This window comes from Mustelus asterias, chromosome 14 (genome assembly GCF_964213995.1).
Source record: "Mustelus asterias chromosome 14, sMusAst1.hap1.1, whole genome shotgun sequence".
Taxonomy (NCBI): domain Eukaryota; kingdom Metazoa; phylum Chordata; class Chondrichthyes; order Carcharhiniformes; family Triakidae; genus Mustelus; species Mustelus asterias.
Genome location: NC_135814.1, coordinates 87,102,360 through 87,126,356, shown reverse-complemented (window position 1 = coordinate 87,126,356; position 23,997 = coordinate 87,102,360). Strand labels below are relative to the sequence as shown.

Sequence of the window (23,997 nt, the reverse complement as noted above, 5' to 3'; positions counted from 1 at the left end):
TGGTGCTATAGGAGGGGAAATAGTCCCCACCAAAACTCTGCCAATTTAGGTTATTGGTTTCTGTTTTGTCACACAAAACACGACAGAATCATGGAATGTGATTGCCAAAGATTAAATACAACACTTTACAATCAAAGTCATAAAAATAGTATCACTGACTGCTCACCATTGCCCTCCAAGATGTATTAAAGTAGGATCTGACTTCTTGAGTCAAGACCAATTTATCATGCTCAAGTTGATCATGGTCTTGTGGAGCATATTGAGGTCACAGGAAGACGCCAGAGAAATTTCCTTCTCCGGCCGCCAGGGGGCAAAGCAGAAGGAGGTCAACCCGCACTCCATTCACCCTCCCCGGGCCCGACAGCGAGAGGGTCTGTGTCGTACTCCAGCCACCAGGCGACAAAGCAGACGGAGGTCCAGGGGAGTCTGTCAGCGAGGCGGAGGAACCGCGGTTGCTCTTGGCCATCGCCGTCATCATCGTGCGCCTGTCCGGGAGGAAGGAAGGTAAGTGAAGCAGAGTTGGTGGGGTGGGGGGAGATGGCGGCTGGTGGCTAGCTTCTCAATCTGTGCTGCTGAGATGGAGATTAATGGGAGTGAAGTAAAGCGATTGTCTGTGAGGAGTTCCCCCTTTCGGAGTGAATGGAAATAATCTGAAGCTCAGTGAAAATACCCGGGATTTGATAGGTCCTGATCAGCATGAAGCTAAAAGTGGATCAGTTTTTTAAAAAACCGTACTGTCTGCCTAATAGCAACTCTGCTTGTTATTAAATCTCGTTCATGCCCCATTAGGGTAGGAAAAGTGAGGATGCTAACCTCAAGGCCAAAGCTCCTTAGACCCTACAAATAATTTGCAGTAGTTATTGCAACATGCCATCAAAACTCATCTGGGTTTTGTGTTGCCTTTCTTAGATTTCTGCATGATTTGTTTTGTACATTAATGATACAGTATAGCTCCTCTGACATAAAAAAAATCCATGGTACTTCTCAAATGCATAATCAAAATGATAGTTAGATATTACTAACTTTAAATCAGTTATTGTTTTTGTAATTTCTGGACATATGTTCTGACTAGTAAGTAATGCTTAGGGCAGCAATCTTAAATGCTAAGTAGCATTTGAGTTATCTTTGTAACAACAAACTATTAATTTTTGTTTGCTTTCTGCACTTAGAATTTCAGCGATGAAGTGATTGGATGTTGCGCGCCATGGAGTCTTGTGAGAGGGAAGCTATTTCTGACATTCTCACATTGAATGTGGGAGGCTGCTTGTATACAGCCAGGCGCAATTCCCTCTGTCGTTTTAAAGACTCAATGCTTAGTGCAATGTTTAGTGGACGATTTCCTTTGAAACTAGATGAATCAGGTAATGAAAAGGTTGCAAGTTGTCACTCAAACCAATTTGTGCAACATGCTTACAGACTTCCAGTCACTGGTTTTCCTTGTTTATAAACAAAACATTGATTTGGGAAAAATAGTGACGTGTTAATGCCAATTAATCCCAGATTCACGATATGAAAATAGACATGGCTGATACTAAATGGTGTGTAGGAACATTTCATTAATTATACTAATGTAGTTAGTTAAGTGAATATGCCAGAATATTGCCCTGTTTTCATACCAAGTACGTGATAAAGACAATTTGACTATGAAAAAAACTTTGCTGTTTTTGTGCTGCTGAGTTTTGGCCCAGCCCAGTTTTATCTGCAGTTACATGCAGCAACAACAACTCGCATTCATTTAGCACCTTCAACATTGTAAAATGCTCCAAGGTGCTACACAGGAGTATTCACAAACAAAATTTGACACCAAGCTACGTAAGGTGATAGTTGACCGAAAGGTTGGTCAAAGATCTATGTTTTAAGGAGCGAGGCAGAAATTTACAGAGGAATTTAGAGTTTAGGGCCTTAATCACTGAAGGCAAGACCACCAAGGAGGAGTGAACAAAATCACAGATGCTCAGGAGACCAGAATTTAGAAAAGTACAGATTTTCCAGAGGACTGTGGGACTGGAGGAGATGACAAAGATCGGAAGGGGTGAACCATGGAGGGATTTAAACACAGGGATAAGAATTTAAAAATCGAAGCCAGATCAGGATTAGACATCCACAGCACCTAGAATACATTCACTATTATTCTTCAATAACAAATTTTCGTCACTTCAGTAATGATGGTTGACTCCGTTCCATGTTTTATATGGGAACAAAATGGCAGATGTAAAATAAAATATTGTTGTTTCAAGCATGAGATCCAAAAGTGTTTACCTTTCAGTTGTATATGCTCACTTAGAATTTGGGTTGAAACATTTGCAAAGTCGTGGCAGTGATTACTTTCTCACAGAAGTTGGAGAATTTGCATGATATTCACATGTGAAAGTGCTTTAATTTTGTAAATGTAACTTGAATGTTTTTAACTTGTGTCAAGACAGAATATGCAGGTTGTGTGCAAAAGTTGATCCTGATCTGTTTGGCAACATGCTATTGTAAGCATGATTTTAATTGTAGTAATGAATTTACTTCTGGTGGCAAGATTGAAATGTAAACGGTAGAGGTAAGAAGTGGCATAAATGTGGCCAGAAAACCATTCTGCGTTAAAATGTTTTTGCATATTTCTTAAGAACACCACATAATGAGTGGCAAATTGGCTCAATTGTTACTCAATAGTTTTTAAAAGAAGACAGAAAAGCTGATGGGTTTATGAAGGGAATTTTGGAGCTGGAAGCAGGGTTGGCAATGACAAAGTGATTAAAATTGGGAATTTGTAAGTGTCAAGAATTGGAAAAATGCACTTATCTGAGGGTTGTTGGACTGTTGAACACAAATAAAGAATTATAGAATCATAGAATAACACCATGGAGGGTCGAGGCCAAAGGGATTTGAAAACTAATTTAAAATTGGGGATTTGCTTGACTGGGATCCAGCGCAGTGCGAGTTTGGACACAGGCAATAGAAATCTGGATGAGCACAAGTTTATAGAGGGTGGTAGATGCGAGGCTGACCAGTAATGCATTGATATAGTCAAGTTTAGAAGTGCAAAGTTGTGGATGAGGGTTTCAGCAGCATGTGTACTGGGACAGGCTGCAGAGTTAGGTGATGTGACAGAGGTGGAAGTCGGCCGGCTTAGTGATAGAGTGGTTATGAATAGAATAGAACAGTACAGCACAGAACAGGCCCTTTGGCCCACAATGTTGTGCCGAGCTTTATCTGAAACCCAGATCAAGCTATCCCACTTCCTATCATCCTGGTGTGCTCCATGTGCCTATCCAATAACCGCTTAAATGTTCCTAAAGTGTCTGACTCCACTATCGCTGCAGGCAGTCCATTCCACACCCCAACCACTCTCTGCGTAAAGAACCTACCTCTGATATCCTTCCTATATCTCCCACCATGAACCCTATAGTTATGCCCCCTTGTAATAGCTCCATCCACCCGAGGAAATAGTCTTTGAACGTTCACTCTATCTATCCCCTTCATCATTTTATAAACCTCTATTAAATCTCCCCTCAGCCTCCTCCGCTCCAGAGAGAACAGCCCTAGCTCCCTCAACCTTTCCTCATAAGACCTACCCTCCAAACCAGGCAGCATCCTGGTAAATCTCCTCTGCACTCTTTCCAGCGCTTCCACATCCTTCTTATAGTGAGGTGACCAGAACTGCACACAATATTCCAAATGTGGTCTCACCAAGGTCCTGTACAGTTGCAGCATAACCCCACGGCTCTTAAACTCCAAACCCCTGTTAATAAAAGCTAACACACTATAGGCCTTCTTCACAGCTCTATCCACTTGAGTGGCAACCTTTAGAGATCTGTGGATATGGACCCCAAGATCTCTCTGTTCCTCCACAGTCTTCAGAACCCTACCTTTGACCCTGTAATCCACATTTAAATTAGTCCTACCAAAATGAATCACCTCACATTTATCAGGGTTAAACTCCATTTGCCATTTTTCAGCCCAGCTTTGCATCCTATCTATGTCTCTTTGCAGCCTACAACAGCCCTCCACCTCATCCACTACTCCACCAATCTTGGTGTCATCAGCAAATTTACTGATCCACCCTTCAGCCCCCTCCTCTAAGTCATTAATAAAAATCACAAAGAGCAGAGGACCAAGCACTGATCCCTGTGGTACTCCGCTAGCAACCTGCCTCCAATCCGAAAATTTTCCATCCACCACCACCCTCTGTCTTCGATCAGACAGCCAGTTACCTATCCAATCGGCCAACTTTCCCTCTATCCCACACCTCCTCACTTTCATCATAAGCCGACCATGGGGGACCTTATCAAACGCCTTACTAAAATCCATGTATATGACATCAACTGCCCTACCTTCATCAACACACTTAGTTACCTCCTCAAAAAATTCAATCAAATTTGTGAGGCACGACTTGCCTTTCACGAATCCGTGCTGACTATCCCGGATTAATCCGCATCTTTCTAAATGGTCGTAAATCCCATCCCTAAGGACCTTTTCCATCAATTTACCAACCACCGAAGTAAGACTAACCGGTCTATAATTACCAGGGTCATTTCTATTCCCTTTCTTAAACAGAGGAACAACATTCGCCATTCTCCAGTCCTCTGGCACTATCCCCATGGACAGCGAGGACCCAAAGATCAAAGCCAAAGGCTCTGCAATCTCATCCCTTGCCTCCCAAAGAATCCTAGGATATATTTCATCAGGCCCAGGGGACTTATCGACCTTCAAAACTGCCAGGACATCCTCCCTCCGAACATCTATTTCCTCCAGCCTATTAGCCTGTACCACCTTCTCTTCCTCAAAAACATGGCCCCTCTCCTTGGTGAACACTGAAGAAAAGTATTCATTCGTCACCTCGCCTATCTCTACTGACTCCATACACAAGTTCCCACTACTGTCCTTGACCGGCCCTAACCTCACCCTGGTCATTATTTTATTCCTCACATAAGAGTAAAAAGCCTTGGGGTTTTCCTTGATCTGACCCGCCAAGGACTTCTCATGTCCCCTCCTAGCTCTCCTAAGTAGTTATGTAGTTTGTTGTTCATCTCAAATGCAATACAAGTTTCTGAACAGTGGAGTTCGCCCTTAGACAGTTGCCATGGTGAGGGATAGAGTTGGTGCTTGGGAAATGGAGTTTGTAGTGGACATCAAAAATAGTGCTTTGGTCATCCCAATATTTACTTGGAGGAAATGTCAGATGAGCAGTGGGGCAATTTAAGGACTGTGGAGGAGTCAAAAGAGTTGCTGATGTGGCAGAGGTGAGTGAAGTCAGTGCACATATGGAACCTGATGCATTTTGGTTCTGATCAACCTGATGTTACCAAGGGGCAGCATGTACGTGGGAAATAGGGGGCAAAGGCTATATCCTTGAGGAATTCAAGAGGTAATGGTTTGAGAATGGGAAGAGAAATGATCGTAGGTGATTTTCTGCCCATGACTGGGGAATGAAACATTAAATCAGTTAACTATCGTTCAGATTAATGGATGTTTTTGAGGCAGCTATCTCTTATAGATCCCAAAAGTAAAATTGAACTGTATGAAGTTCTATATTTCTGGTATGCTCCTTTACGAAATGTTACTTCTACATCTGTCATTTTATAGCACTGAGTATTTTTCGCTTCATCACAAAATGAAAGCAACTAATAATTTATGTAATGTAAAACTCTGCTCAGAAACAACATGACTGGGAGTGCCATTCTCTTTATATTTGCTTGCCATGGCCTCTAGGCTGCTTTTTCCCACTTTCCCTTCAGTCTGAGCTACAGGCTTCAGATAATTTCAGAATGCACTTAAGACATTGCTATCAGTCTGGAGTCACATAGGCTAGACCAGGTAAGGTTGGCTGATTTCCTTTCCTAAAGGACATTTGTGAACTAGATGGTTTTCTACAACAATTTGATAGTTTCATGATCACCATTATGGAAAAACAGCTTTTTATCTAGATTATGTTTAATTGAGTTTGAATTCTGCATCATTAGTCCAAGCCTCACGATTAGCGGTCCAGTTACAGCCATTAGGCTGGAGGTCTTGTGGCACAGTGGGTAGCGTCCATGTCTGAACCAGAAGCTCCAGGTTCGAGTCCCACCCCAGGACTTGATGGCCAAGGAAGGTACATTCATAACGTGGCTAACAGGTTGAGTATCAACTTCCAAAATCCTTCCAACACATGCCAGTGGCTGGCGGTAAACGTGGGAGAAACTCCTGGTCAGCCATGCTTGATGTGGAATGGTGTTGCTCAAGTTATAAGCCTTGACAGGGTTGCTGACCTGTTCCAGGTGAAGACTTGCTTGTTGAAAGTCTGCCCTGTGCACCATGAGGAAGAGAAACAAAACAACTATTAGGCTACCATGCCTCATTACTTCTTGCTTTAAGAAGCCTTTTTTTCTTTAACTGAGATGGATTACTTTGCTTGTGATATTGAATTACCGTGCAACAGCCTACTGAAGAATGGCACAATTTACTTGGCTGAGTCATGAGGTGAACATGAGATTTACGAATTGGAAGATAAACTACTTGAGCTATAAACTGATTTCTTTGAATTTGAGATGTGGCAACGCTGAAGTTTAAGAGTGTAAAATCTATTCTTTTATTATAGGGGCTTGCCTTATTGAACGAGATGGCAAACTCTTCAAATATCTCTTGGATTATCTACATGGGGAGCTTTGCATCCCCGAGGAAGCGAGAACTCGTGTAGCATTACAGGAAGAGGCAGATTACTTTGGCATTCCCTATCCCTACAGTTTGACTGACTATCTGTCAAGTGAGATGGAGAGACATTGTTCCCGATCTAATATTGAAATCAAAAAGGTTTGTAACATTTGTCTCAAAGTTTACTCAGAAATTTGTAATATGATTTGTAATGTTACTTGAAAAAGATATGGCATTTATTTTTCAAAAAATTAAGCCAAGTGAAAATAAATAAGAGAACTGTGTTGAGCATTGTTTTGACAATTGATCATGAAAGTTTTTGTTTTATGATTTTGATTGATGACAAATTCTTGCTTAATCATCTGACACGGAGTTATTTTCATTCCTGAAAAACAATGATGTTGAAGAATGTTCAATTTTATTGAAGCTAGTATATAACAAGTTTAACTCTGTCAGACTAAACAATACCTTCCACTGGTTCAAAATATTCTAAGGTTTTTTATTCTCCTTGGTAACTCTGCAAGTTTATCAAGTATTGACCTTGGCTCAGTTGTGGTACTTTATGTCTTTATGTGTTCAAGACTCAAGACTTGTCTAAATATTGATTTTTTTTTTTTGGTACCATATTGTTGGAGTGTTATTCTGTTGAAGGTGCTGTCTTTTAGATGAGGCATTAAACCGAAGCCCCATCCTCTAGGATGGACATCAGAAATATTCCTTTGCACTATTTGGAGAAAAAAGCATGGGGGTTCACCCCAATATCCTGGCCAATATTTATCTCTGGTCATTACCACACTACTGTATGTGAGACCTTGCTGGTCACCGTGTTTCCTACAGTACGGTGATTATTTTTCTGAAACTATTTAGTTCAATTGGCTGTGGAGTGCTTTGGGATGTCCTGACACTGTGAAAGCACCATGTAAGTACAGATTCTTTCTTTCTTCCAGTGTACCTGAGCCATGCAGACCAGGTGAATCCAGGTTTGATTCTGGAATTAGCTGATCTCAGCTTGCCCTGCAATGAGGACGTTTGATCAGGAAGTGAAAAACTGGCCAGAGTTTAGTTGGATCATTATTATCCAGAAACCTTGAAGTTGCATGTGACATCTGATGAGGTCAAGATTGATTTGTCTCAGTTTTGTCACAAAGTTGAGGCTACCTGGTGAGAAACAGGGGAATTCATTAGTGATCACTTGTAAGCTTCACCAATAAAATTATTCAAAGCTGATAGCGGCATCATTTTTAAGACCTCTAATACATTCCTCACACTTGAGCTGTGACGAAGGGTCATCCAGACTCGAAACGTTAGCTCTGTTCTCTCTCCACATGCTGTCAGACCTGCTGAGATTTTCCAGCATTTTCTGTTTTTGTTTCAGATTCCAGCATCTACAGTATTTTGCTTTTATTCTCAGACTTCATTTTTTAGTTGGAACAGTGGATTATTGGGGTAGAGTTTCTGCTTGGTTATGCAAGTTTTGCATACCAATCCCAGTGCAAGTGGCTGAACCAGCGCAGAAGATTGCAAATTGTAAGCATTACTGGGCTATATGCAAAATCATTTATTTATTATTTTATTTATTAGTCACAAGTAGGCTTACATTAACACTGCAATGAAGTTATTGTGAAAATCTCCATTTGTGTTCATGTAACCTTTTGTGCTGGTTGAAGATTCAATTGAATCAAAAAGTCCCCGAATCTTAAATGGAACAAGGGATAGGAAAAATAAAGGAACGATTATGATGGTTGCAATGTTTGGTTGCACTGGTTCATGGAAAAATTAATATTTCTGAATGTGCAAATGAATTTTAGCAGAAATTTGGAACTGTAACTTCACCAGTTCAACCTCAAGCACAATTTGGGTGCAATTACTTGATTTAGCCCAGAACAGAAACGCAACGCAACTGTTTACAAAACTTCCAACTACTATCCGTCCATTTGACACTTGTGTTATTGGAAATTAACATTAAAGCAAGATAAATAGAAATACTGTCACCTTATCCCATATTTTGCAATGGTATAATTAAATTTGGAGTTTATAATCTTAACAGTATGTTGCTTTCAGAAGCTACTGTCAGCTGGTGTATTACATATGTATTTGTTTGAGATTCTTTCCACTTAGAAAGGGAACTAGAACTAGAGGGCACAGCCTCAAAATAAAGGGGGGTCAGTTTAGGACAGAGTTGAGGAGGAACTTCTTCTCTCAGAGGGTGGTGAATCTCTGGAATTCTCTGCCCACTGAAGTGGTGGAGGCTACCTCGTTGAATATGTTTAAATCACGGATAGATGGATTCCTGATCGGTAAGGGAATTAGGGGTTATAGGGATCAGGCGGGTAAGTGGAACTGATCCACTTCAGATCAGCCATGATCTTATTGAATGGCGGGGCAGGCTCGAGGGGCGAGATGGCCTACTCCTGCTCCTATTTCTTATGTTCTTATGTTCTTAATACAGCAAAATTTAATTGGGGCTAAGAAAATTGCCAACGATGGCCTAATTTAAGAACTGTTTTTACTTATGCATCTCTCCAATACTGCTCCATATGAAGATAGGTATAATTAAAGTAGCTACGTCAATCATTTCAAATAATCAATGGTTTCATTGTTATTGATCCACTTATTAAATATAGGCATTGACAGACATATGTGATTCCTATGGGTTAATCTGCACAAACCCCGCGGTGTGGATCCTGCACTATCTTAATACTTGTGGTGCCAGTTGTGAGAGCAAGATCCTAGGAGTATTTGCATCAAAGACTGAGGGGATCGGAGCCATTGAGAAACAGCTGGGAGGCAGGATGAAAAGTCGAAGCATCTATAAGAGGTAAAAGTGGTTGATCCGGCAATCATTTGCTATGTATGATGTAAATTTTTCCACTTTGTAGTGCATGTCTTGTTTAACCTGTGATCCATTTATTTTGCATGAAGAACATTGGGGTTGGTAAATATATTGATCAAAAGATACCAGAGGAATCCTGCCTCCTGAATTCCTTGCCAAAGAACCTTTGGGGATTTACTGCCAATCTGTGTCTAGGAATTACCAGATATTTAAATTTGGCTCACCGAGCTATGTTATGTCAATTGATTGAGAGTATAATGAGCTCAGTCATCCAATGAAGAATTCTCATATTAGCAAATGTGTACCTTCATCGGTTAAGCTGAGCTATCAAAGTATTTCTTGTTTTAATTGAGGATGTCACAATTCTTAGAGGATGCAGGTTTGGAAGATGCTGACTTAGGAGGCTTAACAAGTTGCAGCAGTACATCTTGTAGATGGTACACACTGCCGCTGCTGTGTGTCAGTGGTGGTAGGAGTGGATGTTCAAGTTGCTGGATGGAATGCAAATTTAGTGGGTTGCTTTGTCCTGGATAGTTTTGAACTTCTTCAGTGTTGTTGGTGCTCCATTCATCTAGGTAAGTGGAGAGTATTCCATCACACTCCTGACTTGTGGCTATATAGATGCTGGGCAGGCTTTGTGGAGCCAGGAGTTAAATAACTTGTCTCAGTTTTCCTAGCCTCTGATCTGCTCTTGTAGTCACAGTATTTATATGGCTGATCCAGTTAAGTTTCTGGTCAATGGTAAACCCCACAACGTTGATGAGGGGGATTCAGTGATGTTACTGCCACTGATCTCGAGGAGAGAGAGTTTTATCCTCTCTTGTTGGAGACTTGCTGCTACTTGTGTGATGCAAATGGTACTTTCCACTTCTCAGCCCAAGCCAGAATGTTGTCCGGGTTTTGCTGCAAATGGTGTCATGATGATGTAACTTGTGCATGAGTGTTATTAATTTGTCATTAGCTGACCGAACATATTCTGAACTGTTTAAAAAGGACTTTTTAAAGACAAGAAAATACACTGAATAAAGGTGGCTGGCACAAGGCACCTGACATCTGATATTGCAAGTAGACTAATTTCTGGAAAGTTCTACTGTGAATTGAAATTCAGACATCCTTCTTGGAATGTCACGCCTGAGGATCTCAAGAACCATTTTGAAGGAATTTACTGAAATTTATTGGTGACAGCCCTTGCAATTCTAGAAGACTGCCTCTTCTGTGGAGGCACAAAGTCTGATGGAACAGTGGTTCTATGGAGTTCTGTTTTCCTATCTCATCAAGAAGGGTAATGATTCGATCAGGGTTCATAGAATCTCTACAGTGCAGAAGGAGGCCATTTGGCCCATCGAGCCTGCACTGACGACAATCCCATCCAGGCCCAATATATCCCCATAATCACACGCATTTATCCTTCTAATTCCCATGACACTAAGGGGCAATTTAGCATGGCCAATCAGCCTAACCTGCAGATCTTTGGACTGTGGGAGTAAACCAGAGTACCCAGAGGAAATCCATGCAGACACGGGGAGAACGTGCAAACTCCACGCAGGCAGTCACCCGAGCCCGGAATTGAACCTGGTCCCTGGCGCTGTGAGGCAGCAGTGCTAACCACTATGCCTCTGTGGGGACATTACAGAATCTATTCACTACCCAGCCATGAAGTGGTTCAGACATAAGATTAAAAAAAACCTCTTCTGAAATCCATTGAAAGGAACCTCGGGTGCAAACCTCAACAACTTCTGGAAGAGACAAATTATGATTTTTTTTAAAAAAAATTGCCTCCAGCAATTGCAGTTACATGGGCTTCAGCTCACCTCCTGCAATCTAAAGGAACTTGGAAAAGTTTCTCCACACTGAACAGCCAGAGACTCGTAAACAGTGAACTCTCAAATTTGTTTTGATCTTTTCGCATTGAATTTTAATGTGGCTAAGAAAGTAACTACTCACAGTGTAACTTACACACACACACACGGATGGTGTGCGCGCGTGTGTCACAAAAGTTGAAGAAGTATGGGTTTACTTTTTAAAATCTGCTCTCTTTACCTGGGTGGCTTTTTAACTCCGTAATAGCTATCCCCTTTGTTATAAAGTTCAAAAACAGCCTGTCTGCCTCATTTCCTTGTTATCAGTACGTAAGTGGCCAAACACAGATGTTGAGAAAATACTTTTATCATTCTAAACCCTTCAAGAAAACCGTGTTGCAGTCAGACTTAGTGGTTTGATCAGAGAGTCATATACCCCTTCTCATGTGGCGTTAATAATGGACACGGACTGCTTTAGGAGTTGTGAATAGTGCTGAATACTGTGCAATCATCAGCAGACACCCCCATTTCTGACTTTATGGAGGGATACTCATTGATGAAGCAGCTGACAACGGTTGGGCTTAGGATACTGTTTTGAGGAACTACTGCAGTGGTGTCCTGGGGCTGAAATGATTGATCTTCAATAACTGCAATCTTTGCGGCCTCTCCAGCCAGAGGAGAGTGCCCATTGACTTCTGTTTTGCTAGAGCTTCTTGATGCCAGAGTTGCTCAAATGCTGCATTGATAAGGGCAATCACTCTTGACTCAATGTGTGAGGTCAGCTCTTTTGTCCATCTTTGGACCAAGGTTCTTGTGAGGTCATGGAGCGAAGTGTCCCTGGCAGAACCTAAAAAACCAAACTGCGCGTCAGTGAACAAGTTATTGCTATGTAAGTTCCACTTGATAATACTGTTGACGACCCCCTCCATCACGCTGCTGCTGATCTAGAGTAGACTAATGGTGTGGTAATTGGCCAGTTTGAATTTGCCCGCTTTTTATGGACAGAACAACTTGTGCAATTTTCCACATTGTTTGTTCGATGCCAGTATTGTAACTACTGGGACAACTTGCTTTGGGGCATAGCTAGTTAACAGCACAAGTCTTCAGTGCTATTGCTGGAATGTTGTCAAAGCCCATAGTCTTTGCGGTATCCAGTGCTTTGTGGATGCCAAGTTTTGTGTTACTAGATCCATTCTAAATCTATCCCACTTAAGATATTGGAAGCATTGCACAAAACAATGCAGGGTATCTTCAACGGGAAGGTGGGACAATGTCTTCTCCCCAGGACTGAGAGGTGGTCACTTCTACAATTGCTATCATTGATAGATGCATCTGTGGCAGGTAATTGGTGAGGACTAGTAAGACCTGGTCGAGTAGGTTTTTCCTCTTGCTGGTTCTCTCATCAGCTGCCACAGTCAGATCTAATATTCCAATTAACATTTCTTTATTCATACTTTACGACACACTCATCAATATTTAAGAATTCTATTATATTATATTCCATATTATAGAATGCAAATGTTCAGTAGATGATGGCGCAAATCATGTGGTCCCTGGATAGTTGGAGACATATCCTCATGATAAGCTATGGAATCCTTTGGTTAACCAAATGTAGTGACTCTGGGAATTGCCAGGGAAGTTTGAACTTCTGATAGACAATTACCCTGCTCCCCATGCCCCATTGAAAAACTTTCTGACTCTGAGTTCGATTCGGAGATGTTGGAAACTTCCAAATAACTTATCTGGATAGTTACCAAGGAAATGTTAGACAGAAAAATCCTAGTCTAACTCCTGGGTAATTTTCCAACTGAGCCTCTTGACCCCCTGACTCACCCACTGCACCCCAATTCCCTGATCCAACCCCACGCCGACTCCCCTCACAGACCCCGAATCCTTCCTGACCTTTCTTGACCTGACCTCACTATTTGACTCCCACCCCCCCTCCCCCAACCTGACAACTTCTCCCAGCTACCTACCTGCCACCTTTATGCACTTACTACCTCACACAACTGCCTGCCCTGCTCAAATGCCACCCTGCCAACATGCCCAGTTGCCACCCGAGCTCCACCTCCACCCTACCCCCTTACACATCTACATATTCATCCATTCACTCATTCGTTCTCTCTGCCATTCATGCATTTTCACACTGATAAGCTGTCCCAGCTTAGTGAATACTTAGCAGAATTTTGCAGGTAGTTTAATAAAAGGATTTGTGGCTTGTCTTCTCTTGATGATACAGTGCCCTGAGGAAACAGTTGGATTTCAGGTACACTCTGCATTTCTGGAGAAGCCGGAATCAGAAATCCTGCCCAGAAATTGCGGAGCTCTGGCTTAGCAGAGAAATTTAAGGAGCAGAGTGGCATTCCAAAGGTGATGACCCCTCGCAGCGCTGCACTCTCTTTTTCCTACCCCTTGTCCGCACTGTGCTTCCTTTCATACTCCTTGCCCACATTGTGGTCTCTCTTTCCTATTCCTTGCCTGTACCGCACTCTCACTGTCCATCTCCAACCCCATGCTTGCGCCGTGCTCTCTCTGACCCTTTGCTTGCACCGCGCCCGCTTTCCTATCCCTTGTCCACACTCTTCTCCCATCTCTTGCACACACACTCCCTCTTACCCCTCACACATGTACTATTTCTTTCTTAACTCTTGTGCTCACGCTGTGTTCCCTACCCTTTACAGTGCTCTTTTCTACCCCTTGCCTGACCTCTACCCCAATGCGTGCTCTTCCCTTCTGTGGCCTGGTTCCCTTTCCCTTCCTTTCTCTGTCCTTTCCTTCTCATGTGCTCCAATTAAAGCTCATTATGATTCAATAAGATCACCCTTTTCAGTGTAAACAAGCCCTGTTACCTGCAATGTTTCCTCATCCTACTGCTGCCCAAACCCATTTATGCATTTAGTTGCCTCTCATTTTCCCTTCAAAGCCATAGCGTTATTATCTCTCAGCGAAAAGGATACGAAAATGGTTAAGTCTTGAGAGGGTTCATTTTTGAATATTCGTACATAATTCTTAAAAATCTGCTGAAGTTCTTCTGAAGGCAGATAGCTCTGAATTGGCGAATCCAAAGTTATAGTTCCTGCTAATTAAAAAGTTGAGCTTTTAAAAAAAATTTTTTTTTTCCTTTACATAGTTAATGCAGGGAATGCTATAAATGAACATAACTTATTATGAGCTTGTATTTTATCTGTCCACTTTGAGTCCTTTTCATGTTTTAATTTTGATGGACCTTCGGAATTCAGCACAAAAGCACAACAATAAATATTTGCATGAGCAAAGCTCCCATTATTCCTTCTATTTATGTCCTGCACCACTCGTTATACTTAATTTCCTCCCCAAACTTATCAAACAGTCCCAGACATTCTAGCCTTAGTTTGTGAGAGAAATCATTGTTCTTCTTAAAACTGTACTCTCTCAACCATCTCAACATCTGCCTTCTTGATAACTTCTTTATCAATCTATATATTTGTAAGGTAATAAATAGATACATGAGGAAAAATATAAACTATAATCTGCAAAAATAGTTATAACTTTTAAACTGTTGTAGCCGTTATGAGCTACAGTTTGAATGTCTAATTGTATTTCCTGCATTAATGTTGCTTCATATTTCTTTGTTTCTTTTCATCTTTGCAGGGAAGCTGGGAACAATCTACAATACATATGGAGCTATTACTCGGCTGGTGAGCTGAAAAAAATGATGGATGCTTTTGACTCTTGGGAGGGAAGAGGTACTTACGCTTCATGTCAACATAAAAACATTTAAGACTTTGGAGGTGAGCTGTAAAGCTCAGATATATGTTAGGCCATGTTTTCAGTTATCACAAATATCTCCAGTCAGTGCATCAGGAGAAGATATATTTCTTTTAATAATTTCTACTATATTGGATACCTATCTACTGTAGTACTGTCACTGGACTTGGATAAAGAGCCAACGTTTCATTTACAGAGCCCAAAGGGAAGGAGATCTCAGCCGTCAGCTACTAGACAAATTCCAGTGCACCTTGTGACAGTGAGAGCTTTCCGGTCAAGTATCGACGCTTCATAAACATGTCACAAGTGGTGGTTTATGTGGATCTACTGTTTCGATCAATTTTCTGATCTTTATTTTAGCTCAACACTTTTCATATCATAGTCTATATAGGGCATGATTTTAAATGTTAAAAGCACATCTTCTATTGAAGATCCAATTCCAATCTATTCTGTCGAACAATTGAATGGAAATGTTGTAAATATACTGTCAAGAAAACAGTGGTAGAATGCAGAGTACATTCACCATTGTTGCTTTGAGTTAATTAGAAAGATAAGTATAGCCCATTCATCTTTCTGAGACTCTCGTCCCAAAGACCTTGTTTGCACAAACTGCTGTTTAGTGGATTTCACAAATTCATTTAAGGTTCTAAATAAGAGTTACATCAACTGTCTTCTATCTCTCCCCTCCCATGCAAATCAAGCAACAATGCAGCAAATCTATCTGACCTTGCATCTATTGCATCCCATTGTGTTTTCCATCGGCTTTTATTCCTCAGAATATTCAATCGTATCTTTCTGAATTTTCGTCCCTTTCTGAAGTCTTACTGCAGTTATTCATCCTGTTTTTGAATGTCAGCGTTGATGGAGCATCTGGGGATGTAACTGGGAGCCTATTTTGTGCAAAATAACCGCATTGTTCTACATCAAAATTCATGCCTTCTCTAAACTGTAGAAAGTAGATAATTTGTGTAGAAGCACCTGGTTCAATCAAAAGCACATTATAAAGTAAAATCCTGATCATGTTGAATCCCGGAGGATCCACCGACAAACTTGGAGCTTCATGATAGCTGGCCCATCCTTGCATGAATGCATATGTAACCTGATATGTCTACATATGCTGTCCATGTTGAAAACAACAGTTTCATATGCTAAATTAAAATACAGTAAAGCGGTAAGTGAGTGATAAAGTCTTTATTCAATTTGCTCCAATCTTACAATGGCCTGACCTTATAAAAGGCCGGAGCTTTGTTTTGAAAAATGTTGGGAGTTCAGTCTGGAAAATCTCTGTAACCTTTCTCTGCTTAGTGTGTGGTGTCTTTAGATGTGCATGATACAGTCCACCATGTCATCAGTGCAATCAAACATGTTTATGATATTTTTATGCTGCAGTGCAAAATCCCGTAGCACCTTTGCCTTTGTGGTGATCGAGCCAAAGGTGAACGAAAGTGGCCTCTTCATGGAATTGGCCGCTTTGGGCTTCTCGAAGAAGGTTGAAGAATGTACAGCATTGACAAGGCATCATCTGTCAGTTCCATCATGCAGTGTACCACATTGTCCACTTCTGTTTTAAGTTTCCATGATTGTTTTGCTTGACTTTCCATACCAGCCTCCTGCAGATGAGCAAAACAGCCTCATTATCAAGTTGGTAGGCTTCACGCTGCTTCTCGTTTTCAGTGCCTTGTGCTGCCATAACCTGTTTACACCCAGCATGGTGAAATTAGTTACCAATTGTGCCCTTCATCATGAACATGGCCTTTAGAACAGTTGGATTGTACTCCTTATCGATGGTGTCAATAACCTGAGAGATCAGCTGACATCAGATGTGGGTTTCTCAGTACCGAATCCCCCCATATCCATTGGCTGGTGCTTGGCTATGGTGTTGGGAGCTAAGAACATCAGCTTGAGGCCACTGAGGTCGGAGTGCATAGGGTAATGATCTTCCTTTTGTGGATACATTTTGTCCACTTTCCTAATCAATGCCTCAAGAATGCTGAAGGTCATCCAGCTGGTTTTGTTAGCCTTGGACTCTGTGGGCAATGTCTTGACATTTGCAAAGCAACGTGGCTTTTTGGACTTTCCTATCACAAGAAGCAGCAGCATTTTGGTGCCATCCATGTTGGCGCAGACGATAACAGTGACATGTTTCTTGCTCCATTTTCCACCATTACATATTATCATCAAAGAGTGGTCTGGAAAATGATGGCAAAACATTCTGGTTTCATTGTGTTAAAAATATTGCATTGTACATACTTGTTTAAGACATGGGACAGACCATTTTGGAGCCAATCATCTCATCGCTGCTGTAACTGCTTCACCTTCAATGCTTACCACACAAGAGACAATGCCTTGCCTTGTCTTAGTGTGCTCCAGCCATCCATTGCTACAGGTGAATGCCAATGGCCCGGCCTTTTTGCCAAAACGCCTCCCCTTTCCTAAAGGATTGGACTGGGGATGGGAACATTCTCTGCTTGGATTGACTTGCACCATATTAGCAGAGCTTCGTCACATCAGAATAGGCAGCCGTTCTCATCCTCTTCATTGCTGGAGAGGAATCTCCCACTCCTTTGCACTTTACACTTTGCACCATGATTTTCCACTTGCTGTATCAACTTCATCTTTGGATCGACAACACTTTTAACTTTCTCTGTTTAGCCATATTCGTAGGTATTACCCGTCCTTGGATAGGGAGATCTTGATGTCAAATGATTATAATCCCAGCGCTCCACGATGTCGCGCTCTTCTGTGATCTAACTCTGCTCTGATTGGTCAGCTTGGTCATAAGACTAGCTTAGACAGGTTTGCTAATCCGACATTACCGATGCAGAGCCTCGGCTCAACATGAGCATCATTCTTTGAGATTTGCTTTTCTGCTGGCAGGAATGGTTGACGACTTCAACATAACCAGAATTTCATGTTATTCGAGTTTGACTCACTATGATTTCACTGTAATATGGTTTTCTTAGAGTTTACTGTTTTCAGAGAAAAAAACAAGTTGTAAGCAGTGAATGATTGCTTCCAGCTGTTAACAAAGAATTCACTTTTCTCATTGTGACACACTGTGACTGGCTTGAATTGAGACATAAGTGTACTTCAGCTGATAGGAAGAGTCGTCCTGTTTTAAATGAGAGGGGTATGGTGCATTATTGATTGTTTGCCAAATACAAGCATCGATCACAGAAGTAGATGATAACGAGCCAGCTCTCATCAGAGTGCAGCTGTGCTATTGTATTTCTCTCAATTTCAGACTTCCATACTCTTTAAAAAGAAAGATCTTTCTGTAGATGGCTTTGTAATTCAAACAAAGGATGATTTTTAGAAATGGACTGAACTATTTATCCTCAACACTTGAGCATGAATCAAAGTGGGAGAGATATGTGTATAACAGTATGTAAGATTACGTATCTTAACTTTTCAAACTTTACAAAGATAGTGGAATTAAAATCAGATGACACTTGCAATGAACAGTCTGCAAAGTGATATAATTTGCACAAATATTGATATTTCTATTTAATTCTTACAGTTTTGAACCCCGCATTAACAAAATATTCAGTGAAAGTAATTTTTATTCTATTCCTTGCATTTGAGCATAATCAATTTGTCTTGGCGTTAGGTTCTTAATTTGCATCAATATCATTTGTAGCAAGCAAATTCAATGTCTTACTTTACCTGCAGGTGTCAGTTATTGGAGAGTGCCTCAGGAATTGATAGAATGTTGGACTCTGGAAGGCCGACCTCTGCAGGGCAGCCAAGATAAGGTGGCACCAATTCAGAAGCGGTAGGTACTTTATTTCATTGTGTGTTGTGGCTTTTTAAAATTTCTCTGTGGCTCATTTTATACATAATAGAACATAGGTTTACAAACTGGGATACCTGGACTCTGGAGCATCCAATTAATAAAACTGCTTTTCTACATACGTCTGTTTTAAGGATGTATTTAGATTCTTAATTAGCCAGTTCTGAATTGACCCTCTGAAACGATTTAGTTCAAATGAGACTGACTGTAAGACAAAACAGGACTCTGACATAAGAAAATCATATCAAAGTTCATTGAAAGGAAAAAAGTAACATGTATGACTGACTTACACCATCAGTTTGGGCGATCATCCCAAGTAGAAGTGTAAGTGTTCCTCAGGTTCCCTCACAGTGATTTCTCACAAATCCTGCCCCACGGAGCACTCTGTACCACCACGACTATGGACCAAGATGGTCTCAAAACCCACTTTTAACCCTTGAATTAGCATCACCTCATCTCAAGTCAGTCCTGTTATTGTTATCCAATTGGACATTGTTATTACTGGATTAATTTTATTGGATTTAGCCATTTACGCTCATTGTTCCATGAAGCAGAACAATGGGACAGTTCATGGTCTTTTATCTGAGTTTGGACAAATCTCCATTCATTCTCTTGCACCTGCCCTAAATAGTCAGAGACAATAGTTGAGTGCTCTCTGTTCCCACAGACAACAACAGAATGTTTAGAAATACTGATTTGCAGCAAATTAATACTTTAAACTTCAAACAGTATATTATCTAGCCTTAATAACTACATGATTAATTACTTGTGCTTCAGTTATACATTGGGGCCCTACTTATTCTATCATCTAACTATACAGTAATTCTTGATTAGTACAAGTTAATGGTTGTATAGTTTTATGGATTACAAAATGGCTTCTTTGGCCCAATGTTAGTACAAAATGGCATCTTGACCTTTTTGGCTTACAACAGTGAATATAATGTGAAAACTTCATATAAATGATCAAATTAAACTAAAATCTACTGTCCAGGTCCGTTTGTTGCTATGGATAGCTGATGTTGTCTTTCAAAAATTAGTACGGACTATCTTGGGATGCCCTTCTTGACTATCACAGAAGTCATAGTCACTTTGCTGATATTCTCCTTTGTCCCATTTCATAAATGGTCTAAATGAGGAATATTCTGTTTTGTAAAATTCACATCAAATTCTCAGTTTACAATTTGTACCAATTAGATCGCCAAATGGCCAATTAAAGATTAACTTAAAGAACATCAATACGCAAAGGATTAACTTCCTTTTTTATGGATTCAGTCAGAGTTGCTCCTTCAAATTTGTTTTATTTATCTTCTAGACACATTGATGTCAATGAAGCAGAAATGGAAACTCCCAAAAAGAACCTGAAACCCGTGGAGTTCTCTGGCCCATCCACCAGCACCCGCATTAAAGTGAAGAATTCTGGATTGGTCAAACTGTCAACGCCAGGTGATGCTTCAAAAACGGTGTCAAACACCTTGGTTCATCTGAAAGCCACAACCATAAAGAGATTAAGCACTGGGGTGTTTGTAAACCACAGGACAACATCTTCCAGTGTCACAGGGTCTGCTTCTGGATCAGGTACCCAAACATCTCAACCTGTTAGATCCCAGAATGCTGGAAGCACCACAGAGTCTTGTTGCACTGCAGCAGTCAAACTGCCGGAAAAGAAGGTAATAGTGAATCGAGTGATCAAATTGAAAAGGAAACCACCTACTGCAGCAGCTGTAACACCAGCAGATCCAACCAAGAGTGAAAGAGACATGCATCCGATCACTTCAGATGTACAACCTAGTACTTCAGAAAACCAACACGCCTCCAGTACTGTGAATATGAAGGCAGACTATCTAGAGGACTTGTGTGGAAATAATAGAAAAAAGGATGAGAATGGTTAAATTGTCAGTGGTTTGGAGAGGAGGGATGGGACTTTTGAAGTGGTTTGATAGGACTGAGCATTTGAATCCTGTTGTTACGTAACCTAATTTCTCAAGGGTTTCAAGAGTTGTATAGGTAGAAATGGAAAATTTGTCCTTTCACTGATGGTTCAATGGGCTTTTTCAGTGCAGAACATCGACCAGGGTCTCCGTTTTGGTCTCTAGCTTGTGCTTAATTGACCTCCTGTTTAGGTGGTGATAGCAGTGCTACATCTGTATTGAACAACTCTGGAGTAAGGAAGGGAATTTTTGCCCAAGTCTCTTGCACCTGATCATTATCCATCAATTTGTACGTGCATATGTGTGTGTGTACACCAAGACTGGGCTTGGCTATGATTCCTTTACCTCTCACATTTATATTCAAGTTGTCTGCTAATTTTCACTATCAGGCTATCAAATAATGGCCACTTAAGCAAGATACCATAGAACGACCACAGTCTCTGGAGTAAATAGCTTCAGAAGAATGAAGAGGGAAGAAATTGTTTTTTTTCTAATACCTATTAATTGTATCTTGGAATTTAAATGCAAACATGGTGGTGTACTTTAATATGTACTGGAGATCACATCTACCAAAATAATCTACTTTTTAATTGTGTACTGCCTCCTGAGCAGCAGTTGAGTATATTTTAAAGTTGACAACCTTGAAGCATTTAACAAAATGACACTAGATAAACAGTATCTGTTCCTGAACATTTGTAGTGAAAAATTTAGTTAGAGTCCTTGTGGAGGCTGGGAAACTAACTGCCTTAGCTGACAGCAGCCTTACTGTGGAACATGCAGCTGAAATGGACAACATACATGAACTTTGCCGTAAAGTGAGAGTGTTACTGATCCAAGCAATCGAGACACCAGCAATGATCATAAAATAGTAATAATGGACTATATATTAATTTACTGGAGAATAGAGGAAAATGCCAATTGACAAACTATAATTTCACATGCCCCTCACTTCTTCAGTTCCTGGTCTGGTGGAAACATTTTGCCATAACTTGTACCATGTTTTTAATGAAGTTTTTTGTGTGTGTGGGAGAAAGAAGGCCAATGCATTAGACAAACAATATATAGAGCATGAGGTTTTAAATTTAATTGGTCAATTTTAAGGGATAAACAAATATATTTTTCCCTTTCATTTTATTTGCCACACTCCCATTTTCATCGCTAATCTTGGCTATGTAATCTAATGTGGCACAGGGTGTGAATAGAGTCTTTCTCAAGCTCGGGTTTTAGTTGGACATTACAGTTCAAGCGTGGGCTTGCTTGGCTGTAATCTTAAAATAGGTGGTCTGTCTGTTTTCACATTTAGATAAAGATATTCTGGAATGGACCTTTCTACTGTTATGATGCTAAAAACACAACAAGATTATATAGAATAAAACAAATTTGGGCATTATTTTCAGATGTGGAAAGAATATTTGTATATTAACTGTCAAACTGAGAGCAGAAACAGCAATTTTCAACATTTCTTTTTGTATCTGGTTTGTTAGGGTTTCACGCTGCTGCTCAGGTCAGGTGTAAGTTTAAGTGTGATGCTGCATGTGTGGTGATGTGATTGATAGCCTGCAAAGGAATCCATTAGTTCCAGTATTTACTGTTGCCTATTCAGGTTTCAACCATAAATCATTTTTCTATTCATAAGTTTGATTTTATTGATTAAAATGCATAAATCTCATGTAGTGACAGTAGTCAGTGTTAACATAGACTGGGAAACATTCTGTTTTGGATCAATGCCCTCTGTTTAGGGACTATACCTGAACTAGAAAGTTGTATGATTAGGACAAATGTTTTATTATTGCTCAGAATCTGACATTTTCGGTCCATCCAGAGCTTGATACAAAATCTCTCAACTTGGGTGAAAAGTCAAATTAAATGAGCTATGTAGAAACTCATGGGGTATTGCACTGTGACAAATCACTAGCCCTACTTATAATGGCAGTGAGTGAGAAGTTATTCAATACACTGGAGTTTGAGTCAGACGCAGGTTTATTTGGAGCAAGCTTTACATTTGATGACAGATGTCTAGGTTTTTAATGTAAAACTTTTATTGGTTCCAGTTTTATATTTAAAATTTATATGATCCATGCCTGAAAAGTCAACTGTTTGTTTTACTTGGAAAATAAAACATGATTTTGCTTGCGTTTATAGTTCTATGATTTTCCTACTAAGTTTGTATGATCCCTGTGCCAGTTATCAGTGTTGTGGTATAGCTAAAAAAAATCCATGCTTGAGGAAATACACTTAATGTTGTGTGATACACTTCTGTGATGCTTGTACTTCATCCTAACCTTTTGATCTTTCCCAATAGCTGTCCATATCAACCTGGGACATTGACAATGGAAACAAAACAAACTCAGTTGTGAGCAGTTGATTTTTTTTAAAAAGGATCAAGCACGAGGTGCTTAGAAGCCAATTAAATTGAATCAGATAATAAACCACCATGTTAATCAAGCAGATTTGATAAATAAACTCCCTGCCATATTCCAATAAGAGCATATATTTCACGCTCCAAGGACCAAGTGTTACTCCCAAGTGATTTAGGTGCTGCTTTGGAGTATTCTACACCAAATGATATTGTCCTGTAATTGTTTTACTTCTATCTAAAATGTTTCTTTAAGTGAACTACTAAGCACGCAATCACTGGTCACCTATCCTCAATCTTTGCATTTTCTCTTGAAATCATTGATTTCCTTGAGGTGTGGTTCCACAAGTGTTTTCTGGGACATCACCCAAGTAGTCATTCTTCATACTTGAGCCTTGGCATTTGAGGGTCAGGAGGTTATTTGTGTGGAGATTATTGTTGGTGATTTAACAATTTTTCGCAAAGGCCAAGAGTGCCAGTGGAAGCTGATTGTAGCAACACTTCCAAAGAGTTGGGTAAGTAACTGGAAACATTTGGTGTGATAGTGGAACATGATATTTCACTATACATTAGTATTGGTCAAAGAAATTGCAGTAATTCTTTTTAGTCCCACATGCTCCAACATAACTCAATTTTGTCCTTACCTAAGATCTTTGCAAATGTTTTTCTCAGCAGACATCATTGGATAGGGCTGAATTCATTTTCTCCTTACCTTCTGAAGCATTAAGATCTATCTTGATTCTTTCTGTGTTTCAGACTGAGATCATAATTTAAGACTACAAATTGAGCCTGGGACCTCCCTGATCTGTTTAGCTCAATATTACATTAGAGGGTACAATAAGCTATCAAATAAAGTAGCACTGATTTTCTTCAGGCACTCTGACCCATTGACCTTTTGTTTCTCTAATTGTTTTGAAATTCTG

The 23,997-nt window shown here is 40.3% G+C and overlaps 1 protein-coding gene across 9 annotated transcripts; it reads left to right on the top strand.

The window, feature by feature from the left end:
- The first annotated feature begins 406 nt into the window (after nucleotides 1–406).
- LOC144503840 (BTB/POZ domain-containing protein KCTD18-like) lies at nucleotides 407–22,853 on the top strand. 9 transcript variants are annotated; one of them, XM_078228795.1, is made up of 7 exons: nucleotides 407–504; nucleotides 1,170–1,361; nucleotides 6,566–6,777; nucleotides 9,243–9,436; nucleotides 14,881–14,975; nucleotides 18,670–18,772; nucleotides 20,103–22,853. In XM_078228795.1, the coding sequence occupies exons 2-7, from the start codon at nucleotides 1,193–1,195 to the stop codon at nucleotides 20,677–20,679; spliced, it is 1,350 nt and encodes a 449-aa protein (XP_078084921.1). In that variant the 5' UTR covers nucleotides 407–504; nucleotides 1,170–1,192; the 3' UTR covers nucleotides 20,680–22,853. The 9 variants fall into 9 exon arrangements, with proteins under 9 accessions (XP_078084921.1, XP_078084928.1, XP_078084920.1 ...); XM_078228802.1 differs by having other exon boundaries at nucleotides 488–504; nucleotides 14,881–14,927; XM_078228794.1 differs by having other exon boundaries at nucleotides 497–613.
- Nucleotides 22,854–23,997: the final 1,144 nt, after the last annotated feature.